Genomic DNA, 11069 nt, shown 5'->3' with positions numbered 1-11069 from the left:
AATCTTGATAGTATAGTCACTGCCTTTGCCTAGCTATGAGCAATGAATACTTCCCTAATCATTTTGATTTGTCTTCTTTTCTATAAAGTGTATTCCATAATTGTATTCATTTTTGTGCTTGATGGGTTAATTTCTAAACATTTTATGAATATTTGGGATGGAATTTCTCTTTCTATCACTTCTTTTTGAGTGATGTTGGTAATATACAGAAAGGCTGATAGTTAATGTTGGATTGGTTTTATATCTTACAAATCTGCTGAAGTTGTTGGTTGTTTCAATTAATTTTTGGTTGACTCAAAGGTTCTTTAAGTAAACCATCATATAATGTACAAAAAGGAATATGTTTTGTTCCTGTTTGCCTTTATTCCTTCAATTTCTTTCTTCTTATCTTATTCTACAGCTAGCATTTCTAGCATTATATCAAATAATACTGATATTAATGAACATCCTTGCTTTAAATCAGATCTACAAGGAAATCCTTGTGTTTCTACCCATTTCATAATGCTGCCTCCTGTTTTCACTACTTATTCTAAAGAAAGATCCATTTATTCGCTTATTTTCTATTGAGTTTTAAAAAAACCTAGATGTTATATTTTGTCAAAAAGATTTTTTTCTACATCTATCGATATAATCATGTGATTTCTGTTATTCTAATAATTAATATGGTCTATTATGTTGATAAGTTTTTCTAAGATAAGATATTGATAAGAATTTTCTCAATTCTTGGCATAAACTCAACCTGATCCTAGTTTGTAATGTTTGTGATATACTGTTCCAAATTCAATTTTCCTGTCACCAAATGTTCCAATCTCAACTTATTTAACTTCTGTATTTAATTTCTCTGTTATAACTACAAGAAATTGTATCAATTACTAACCAGTCAGAAAACTCTTTAAGCATCTTACTAAAGATTATGTAAGTTGGTTGGTTTCTCATTCTTGACTATAAGGATGCTATGTTAACTACCAAATGGAGTCCTTGGTTTCTGAGGAGACTTGGATCCCTTTTATTGGCAATTTGTCAACTTTGCTAAAAAATTGATCATGCTTGAATTTTGTTTCTTTAGTCCTTATCAATTTCACTTGTGACACTGAGGATGTTGGTCTATTGCTTTATTTCTTTATTTTGATGTTCTGCTTTAGGTAACAATATCATATCCATATTATAGAAGGAATTTGGTAAGATCCCTTCATTTACTACTTTTCCAAATAGTATATATGATATTGGAATTAATTGCTTTTTGAATATTGAATAGAATCCACTTGTAAATATATCTAGTTCTGAGTTGTTGCCTTTTTTCCCCCTTTGGGAGTTCACATATAGAATGTTCAATTGTTTTTTCTGAGACTGGGTTAAAGTTCTCTACTTCTTATTCTGTTCATTTGGACATTTTTTGTATTTATAAATATTTGTCCATTATTTTGAGTTGTCATTGTTTCTATGGATTTCTTTTATTTCTTTTTAGCTTTTCATTCTTTAAATTACTTTTCCCTTCCTCCAATTTTATTTTATTTTTTTGGTGAGGCAATTGGGATTAAGTGACTTGCCCAGGGTCACACAGCTAGAAAGTATTAAATGTCTGAGGTCAAATTTGAACTCAGATCCTCCTGACTTCAGGGCTGGTGCTCTATCCACTATGCCACCTAGCTGCCCCTTTTTAAATTTTCAATCTTAAATTATCCTCCTTTCCTTCCTCATCCATTGAGAAGGTAAGAAAATCAAAACCCATCGCAAATATGTATGGTTATGAAAAACAAATTATTTTTATGCATTTTTTGTAAATTCCTTTTCATTTTTTATACTTGTGATTTGTTTTTCCTTTTTTAAAAAAATCAAATTAATAATAGTTTACCTATTTTATTTTTCTTGATTTTAAAAAAAATCCCACTTTTATTTATTAATTTACTAGTTAACTAGATAATTTCTTCTTTGAATTTAGAATTTTTTAATAGTGTTTATTAAGTTTTAATATTTTGGGGGTTTTCTAGGTTTTTAAAAAACATATGCTCAATTAATTGATCTAGTCTTTCTCTTTATTTTTTTTCCTTTTTTCACTTAATAGTATTTTATTTTTTCCAATTAGATGTAAAGATAGTTTTCAACAATAATTTTTTGTAAGATTTATTTTTTTCTCCCTCTCTCTTCCCTTCTTTTCCTCCTTCTTCCCCAAGACAGCAAGCAATCTGATGTGGTGTGTGTGTGTGTGTGTGTATATGTGTGTGTGTGTGTGTATGTGTTTGTACAATTATTTAAACATTTCCATATTAGTCTTTTTGTAAAAGAAAAATTAGAATAAAAAGGAAAAACCACAAGAAAGAAAAAACAAAAAAAGTAAAAATAGTATGCTTCAATCTGCAGTCTTTATAATTCTTTCTCTATGGATAGCATTTTCCATTACAAGTCTATTGGAATTGTCTTGGATTACTGCATTGCTAAGTCTTTCATAGTTGATCATCACTCAATGTACTGTGTACAATGTTCTCCTAATTCTGCTGACTTCACTCAGCATCAGTTCATGTAAGTATTTCCAGGTTTTTCTGAAATCTATCCATTCATCATTTCTTATATAACAATAATTTTCCATTATGTTCATATACCACCATTTGTTCAGCCATTTCCTAATTGATGAACCTCTCCACAACTTCCAATTTCTTGCCACCACAAAAAGAGCTGCTACAAACATGTTGCCCATGTGGATCTTTTCCCTTTTTTATGATCTTTTTGGGATAAAGACCCAGTTGTGGCACTATGGATCAAAGGGTATGTATAGTTTAATAGTATAGTTTCAAATTGCTCTCCAAAATGGTTGAATCAGTTCACAATTCAATCAATAATGAATTATCAGTTTTCCACATCCCCTCTAATATTTATCATCATTTTTTTCTGACATCTTAGCCAATCTGTTAAGTGTGAGATGGTACTTCAGAATTACTGTAATTTACATTTCTCTAATCAGTAGCCATACAGAACATTTTTAAAAATATAGCTAAAATTAGCTTTAATTTCTTCATCTGAAAATTGCCTGTTTATATCCTTTGACCATTTATCGATTGAAGAATGACTTATATTTTTATAAAGTTGACTCAATTCTCTATATATTTGAGAAATGAGGCCTTTATCAGAAACATTGGCTATAAAAATGATTTCTCAGCTTTCTGCTTCTTTTCTAATCTCGACTACATTAGTTTTGTTTATGCAAAACCTTTTTAATTTAATGTAATCGAAACTATCCATTTTGCATTTCATAATTTTTTGTTTTTCTTTGGCCATAAATTTCTTCCTTTTCCACAGATCTGAGAGGTAGACTATCCCTTGTTCTCCTAATTTGTTTATAGTATATCAAAATCATGAACACATTTTGATCTTATCTTACTTTAGTGGATGAGATGATAGTCTATGCCTAGTTTCTGCCATACTATTTTCCAGTTTCTCCAAGAATTTTTATCAAATAATGAGTTCTTATCCCAGAAAACAGAGCCTTTGGGTTTATCAAACAGTAGATTACTATTGTCATTGACTGTTGTGTCTTGTGTACCTAACCTATTCTACTGATCCAGCACTCTATTTCTTAGCCAGTACCAAATGGTTTTGATGATTGCCCCTTTTTATAAACATTGTTTTAGGTCTACAAGACTAAGTCACTGTTCTTTGCATTTTCCTCCCTTGGTATTTTTGATCTTCTGTTCTTCCAGATGAATTTTGTTATTATTTTTTCTAGTTCTATAAAATAATATTTTAGCAGTGTGATTGGTATGGTAGATTAATCTAGATAGAATTGTCATTTTTATTCTATTATCTTGGCCTTTTCATGAACAATTGATATTTTTCTGATTGTTTAGATCTGATTTTATTTGTGTGAAAAGTGTTTTGTAATTGTGTTCATATAGTTTGTTTTGGCAAGTAAACTTCTAAATATTTTACATTGCCTATAATTATTTTAAATGCAATTTCTCTAATTCTTGCTGCCAAACTTTATTAGTAATAAATAGATGATTTATGTGGGTTTATTTTATATCCTGCAACATTGCTACAGTCATTAATTATTTCAAGTAGTTTTTAGTTGATTCTTTAAGTATACCTCATATCATCTACAAAGAGTGATACAACTACAAAGAGTAGTTGCCTATTCTAATTCTTACATTTTTTTTCTTGACCCTCTAATTCTTTAGGAATAAATTATTTAGTCTCCAATTAATCCTTTTGAGGGTTTTTTTTTTTTTTTTTTTTTTTTTGGTAAGGCAATTTGGGTTAAATGACTTGCATAGGGTCACACAGTTAGTAAATGTTAAGTGTCTGAGGTAGGATTTGAACTCAGATCCTCCTGACTCCAGGACCAGTGTTCTATCTCCTATGCCATCTGACTGACCCCTTGTAATTAATTCTTAAAACTTTTCCAAGTACCTTTTGTGGAGTGGGGGGGGGGGGAGATTATGAGCAGTAAAAGTACATAATATTCCTGCTTTTCAGTATTTGTTTATAATGCACTGATGCTCCAATAAGTGATCATTTCTTGTAAAGGTTACATGCACAGCTAATACATACATATATTCCTTTCTAATTTCATTAAGTCACAGACAAAAATCTACCACATTGAAATTTAATAAAATTATATTCATTCCATTAACTGCTTTCTTGCTTTTAAAAAAAAAAATTATTTGTCTAGGTCTGATACAGGCATTGTTCCCAATTAGTACAATTTTTCTGACTACTTCTCCATATCCCTCATATAACTTATTATTTAAGTATCAAGTAGCAATGCCATTTGGATATGTTAAATACTTATATTAATTCATTGTCAACATGGTGCATTTAAACAATTTCTTGTTTGTGTCTTTCAATAAGTTTGTTTTTTTCCTGTTATCTTTTCTACAATCATGATTTTCACTTCTGCTTTTTAAAATTTACCTGCTGCATAATATATTTTCTCCAGACCCTTAGTTTTTATAAAATGAAAGATTATGGCAAACTTTTTCATAACATTATAAAAATTTTATGTTTCAAATATATTTTTTTCTAAACAATATATTGTTTGATTCTATTTTAAATCTATTCTTTTCCATTTTATTGGTGTGTTCATCCAATTTATGTTCACACTTAAGAGAATAAATTTTCCTTAATTTCTACTCTCTTGTGCTATTTCCTCTCTTTGCCTTCTAGCCTTCTTTTTATAAAAAGATGATGGTGAGTAAGAGGAGTATTCTCCAAACTAATGATCTGTGATACAATTTGCTTCTTCTCCCCAACTCTCTTTTCTTTCTCAAGATCACCCCCCAACTCATTATTTCTTTCACATTAAACTCTTTTTCATAAACAACCTTTTGAAATTGGAATTTCTTTTGCTTATAATTCTGTCTTAGAACCTATTCTCCTTTTATTACCCTCTTCTCTCTTCCAATTTTGTTTCCTTGTTGAGCTCAAAATGTTTTACACCATATGGTATATATTCTATCCTCATTCAAATGAAAGTGAGTTTCAATTGATAACCCTTCCCCACTCTCCTTCTTCCTGTTTTTACAGTCTTTTGTATACCTTGATTTCATGAGATTATAAATTCCTTTCTTCCTTTCCCATTTCTTTACTATAATCCTTTTTTCTTCCTTTTTCTTTCTGCTTTTAAGATAATCAAAGCATAATAAACTACTTCTGGTCCTGGTTCTGTGTTTGACTTTCTCTATGACCTCTTATGACATTTTCTAAGGAAGTCAATCATTTATTCCCTCCACTATAAATTCCCTCTGATTCTAATAGGATTGGACAGTTTTTATTTATAATTTCTTGATATATCACTCTTTTGATGTATATGTCATGAATTTTCAAATAGTTCTAATTCTTTGATTTCCTTCCTTCTCTCTTGCCCTTGACTCATTTTCCATTAGGTCACTTGACACACACACATAGGTGTGTATACATATATATGTATATTTTATTGTTTTTTTTCTTTAGTCTGGATTTCTAAAAATTGTTTAATAGAGCCATTAACTTCTCAGTAATTTTTTTTTTCGGGTATCCTACTACTTGAATAGCTATTTGGGTTGAAACTCTTGTATTAAGTTGTTAATTCTCCTTCCTTTAATTCTTTCCTTTCTTTTCCAGTTCCTTCCTCCAAAACTTTCATATTGTTTATCACTTAATTTTTTAAAATTCTTGTTTCATTTCTTTCAGTAATTCTAGTTGACTTTGAAACTGTTGCATTTTCCTTTGAGACTTTGCTTGTAGACATTATTCTTGTCTTTTCTGTTTCTTGGGTGGTATTGGCTCTATACTATTTCTATATAAATTTTATCTTTTTCATTAATTTATTTACCAGACTTACTTCCTGAAATGAGAATTCATGTTATGGAGCTATGTGAATTTGATCTGTATTACTTGAAATTCTGCCTCTGTTTTCTCTGAGTGTTGGGTTATGTGTTCTTGATTCTGTTCTGTTGACTGGAAACTTTGAGCACACTGTAAGCTAAATTGTCAGATTTAGGTTGTTTTTCAGATTACTAATCCTGGTTTGAATCTGGGGGACATGACTATATATTTTTTTCTGATTGGAAAATTATTAGAGAACTACTGATCCAACACTTGCCAGTTAGTTGGAAATTACTGCAGGTTAAGAATAAAAGAACTACAGGTTCACCAACTTATTTGGCCTTCCTGCCCTGGTTACTTAGTTACAGGCTCTATCTAGCCTGCAACAGACATATGTTGAATTCTCAACACTGTTTGGGATCACAGCAACATAGTGGCAGGGTTGCTTCTGTTTTGGATTCCATGCTCTGGTACTCAGCTTCAGATCCCAGTTTATGCCAAAAGACTTTCGGACCTGGATTCATTGTAAAAGTAACAAAGCTACTAGTTCACTTCTGATCCTACTCTCTCCCACCAAACAGTATTGCATATTCCACCTCTGTACATGCTGGGCTCAGAACCTACAGAATTAACGACTTGTCTAAATTCTTGTACCTTGCTTTTGGTACATAGGTGCTGACCACAAACCATTTCTGATGCTGAAAGCCTTTGTACTTGATCTTTCTAATTGGACCATTTCCCAATTGCCTTTTAGCCTTTTGATTGTCTCTCTGTACTAAGGTAGGCTAGAATAATGACCCATTGTGATTTCTCCTTGGATTTTCTGACTCAGTCTAATATTCTTTCTCTATCTTTGTTGGAATACTTGTGAGAAAGGGATGGATTGTAACTGCTTCTCCTTAAATTGTCTATCTTTAAGTAAATTATCTTTGCCATATGGCTCTTCCTCTTTAAGAACCTGCATTCTTATTTATGAATCTTTCTTCCACTTGTCTTTTGTTTGTTCTTTGATTGTTTTAGTCATGTCCAATTTTTTGTGACTCCTTCTTGGGGTATTCTTGGCAGAGATACTAGAGTGGTTTGCCATTGCATTTTCCAGCTCAATTTACAGATGAGGAAATTAAGGTAAACAGGGCTAATGACTTGCCCAGGATCACACAGCTAGTAAAGATCTGAGGCTAGATTTTAACTTGTATTTTCTTGCCTCCAGGCCCAGCACTCTATCCACTAAGCCATCTAGCTGCCATTTGTCTTTAGATCCCCAAATAAGAGCGTCTCTGATTGAATGTTCAATCTTCCATTCTAAGAAACTTATCTTTGACCTAACCTACTAATTCATTTGACCCCTCAGATTGCTGTAGGTAGAAATCTCCATCCCTAATATAACTTGTCCAATCCCATAGACCACCATTTCTCAACTAAAATGTTTATCAACGATTCTCCCCTTCTCTTGTCCCTCCTCCCACTTTATAGTAGTGGTATCCTCACTGCCACCTCCTCGATGTTTTTTTTCTAATTATTCAGTGGTACCTCTATGATTATAATACTATGATTATAATCCTTAGTAGACATTCTTCATATAGAAACTCTTGAAACCCTGCCCTCTCCTCTCCCTTCCTATTACCTATTTTGTGTCTTATTTTTTCAAAGTACTTCCGTCAATCATCTATTTTTTTGAAAGCCATTCTTTTGTTTTCTTCCCTGTTTAGGAGGATGATGTGGCTTTCCTCTCTATTACAGCTAATCTGTACCAACTCTTTACCTTGTTCCATCAATTATTCCCTCTCTTCTACATCTTCAATCTTTCTCACTCCATTAACTCTTGCTCCATTGTTTAATGAACAAGCTGATGTCTCTTCTAGCTTATTCAAAAATTCCCTCTATGCTGCTAGTGTTCGAAGCCTTCTTTTCTAAGTATTCACATACTTATTGAGTAATTTTTCAGAGTATGCTAAATGAAACCATCATTCACAGTGTAGCAACTTTATCCAGGTCCTAACCAATGAGAATAATGTTGCAATAAGCACTTTGTTGTTTGTAAAAAGCTGCTATTGAAGGCTCTTGTAATTTATGCTTTTATAAAGGACTAAATGTCTCGTGAAATTTTACCATAGGAAACTAATTTGATTTGAAAACTTTTCCCCTCTATATATCATGGTAGATGGTAGAAAGGAAGAATAACATACCTAGGGGGATGAACTCTGAACTTGAAATCAATAGTTTGTTTTTTTTTTTTTTTTCAGATCCATTTCTGTTATTTACTGTGTGACATTAGGGAGCCACATTCCAGACACTAGCTACTCCCAACACATGCCTTTGCATAAGTGACCCTTCCATTCTGGGAATATATTCCTTTTTCTCCTCTATTCTTTGGATTCCTAGTTACCTTCACAAGGCTTTTCCTGATTTTTTGTCCCTACTTCCTCCAGTTATCAGTGCCCTTCCCCATTAAAATTAAGGTATACTTTTATTTACTTATCTGTATGCATGTTTTATATCCCCAGAAAGATGTAAACCTCCTGAGGGGCAGAACTGTTTCATTTTCTCTTAGCATCACTGCCATCTACAACAGTGACTTGCATATAATAAATGTTTAATAAATGGTTCTTAAATTAAATAGATTTGAACCTTATTGAGTTAGTTTCCTCATTTGTAAAATTAAATTCTGGATGTTTTTAGATTCCTTTCAAATCGATAGTCCTTTAATTTATGAATTCTAGTTCGTTGAGATCAGCAATAATTAAGGTTTTCATTAATTTTGCTGTCAAATTTTCAGTTCTGCTGAATGATGTCAACATGTTTCCTCTCCTTCTGTTGCCAGCAGCGGCAGCTCCTTCTTTGTCGCATATACCTGGAAATAAGAAAATTCTTCCTGGGTGAGCCTTGACAGAAAGGCTAGCTGTGCCATTCCTGGTCAGCAGGTCTTTCTATCAGTGCTCGCCCTGACCTAATCCAACTCAGAATATTATCACCAAGTCCCAAGGCACATAGGAAGTCAACAAGAAGCATGAAATTCATGGAGAAAGCAGAAATTTGAACCTTGGGCTCAAGTAGATAGGAGAATAAAGGAACATGTGAAAGGGTTGGAGAAAAGTAGGGGAAAAAACAGGTGAATGGATACAGGGTTCCCACAATAAGTAGCTTTGTCATCATTAAGAACGTCTCCTCATATGGGTGGAAGTAGGGTTTTTTCTAGGACCTTCAAAATCAAGAAGCTTTAGGAGAAAATCTAGCATAAAGCCCTTTGATTTGGTGGTCTTTGTTGTATCTAAGAGCATGACATAAAGTCTTCTAAAAGCTGTGAATTCTCTGGCGTCTAAGGAAGGGGTGGGGTCTCAATGAGTTATGAGAGCCATGCAGCTTTTGAGAGAGTTATGTAGAAGGACGGGCTGCAGAGGAAAGGAAACTTAGAAGCCCTCTGCTCCATAATTCATGAGTTGACTTTTCTCACAAACAGGTCTTTCAAAACTATGGCGAATGGAAACTATAGCACTGTCTCTGAATTCATCCTATTAGGCCTCTCTAGCCATTCAGAGAAGCAAGAGCTCATCTTCGCGTTGTTCCTGACCATGTATCTGATTGGAGCAGCCGGGAATCTACTCATCATCCTGGCTATCTGTTTAGATTCACACCTCCATACTCCTATGTATTTCTTCCTCAGCAACCTGTCCCTAGTAGATTTCTGTTTTACTTCTGCCACAGTCCCTAAGATGTTGTTTAACATCCATATGCAGATGCTATCTATTTCCCGTGAGGGCTGCCTAACCCAAATCTATTTCTGCATCTTGTTGGCAAATATGGATAATTTTCTCTTGACGACAATGGCATATGACCGTTACGTGGCCATCTGCTACCCCCTTCAGTATACTACTATGATGAGCTTACAGCTCTGTGGTCTGATGCTGGCTGGCTCCTGGCTCATTGCTAACTTACACTCCCTGCTGCACACTCTCCTCATGGCCCGTTTAGACTTTTGTGCCAAGAATGTTATTCCATACTTCTTCTGTGATCTTGTTCCTCTCCTTCAGCTCTCCTGCTCTGACACAAGCCTCAACCAGTTTATGATCTTGATAGTAGGTGGGCTGATTGTTCTCATTCCCTTCCTTTGTATTCTTATCTCCTACACTCACATTGTGTTAGCTGTCCTAAAGGTTCCATCTGCCCGGGGCAAGCAGAAGGCTTTCTCCACTTGTGGCTCTCATCTCACTGTGGTTATTTTGTTCTATGGAACTATCACTGGGGTCTACTTGAATCCATCATCGTCTCACTCTGCGGAAAAGGATTCAGTGGCATCAGTAATGTATATGGTAGTAACTCCCATGCTAAACCCCTTCATCTACTGCTTAAGAAACAATGAGATGAAGAGGGCCCTGAGGAAGGTGTTTAGCAAACAAAGCTCTCATAGTCTATGATGTTAACTAAGGTATTTTTCCCCCTAGGATTTTTGTGCTGGTAGGGATCCTGGTCAAAAAGCACCCCTTTGAAGTGTTGTTAATTCCAATAGGAGATCTGGGCTGTCCCAGCCTCACTAAGACCCAATATAACAGCTTCCTTCAACGAAGGTCTTTTGCAGATGGACTTTGGCAGCTCCCTTAGCTACCAGGACCTTCTGTCCACTGAGAACTGCATTCTCTCAGTGCAAAACTCCATTTCCCATAGATCTGCCACTACAGAAGTCAGTCTCTTGGTAAACTGATTTCTATCGAACAATAAACTTTCATTTTGCAACTAATAATTCGGGAATGAATGAATTCTTTCACTCCTAAAACCTG

The 11069-nt window shown here is 33.9% G+C and overlaps 1 protein-coding gene across 1 annotated transcript; it reads left to right on the top strand.

The window, feature by feature from the left end:
• The first annotated feature begins 9767 nt into the window (after positions 1-9767).
• On the top strand, positions 9768-10709 carry LOC127561003 (putative olfactory receptor 1F12P). Its single transcript, XM_051996065.1, has one exon. The coding sequence runs from the start codon at positions 9768-9770 to the stop codon at positions 10707-10709; it is 942 nt and encodes a 313-aa protein (XP_051852025.1).
• Positions 10710-11069: the final 360 nt, after the last annotated feature.

Source organism: Antechinus flavipes, chromosome 4 (genome assembly GCF_016432865.1).
Source record: "Antechinus flavipes isolate AdamAnt ecotype Samford, QLD, Australia chromosome 4, AdamAnt_v2, whole genome shotgun sequence".
Lineage (NCBI taxonomy): Eukaryota > Metazoa > Chordata > Mammalia > Dasyuromorphia > Dasyuridae > Antechinus > Antechinus flavipes.
Note: the sequence above shows the minus strand (reverse complement) of the source record. Positions and strands in the feature narration are given on the sequence as shown.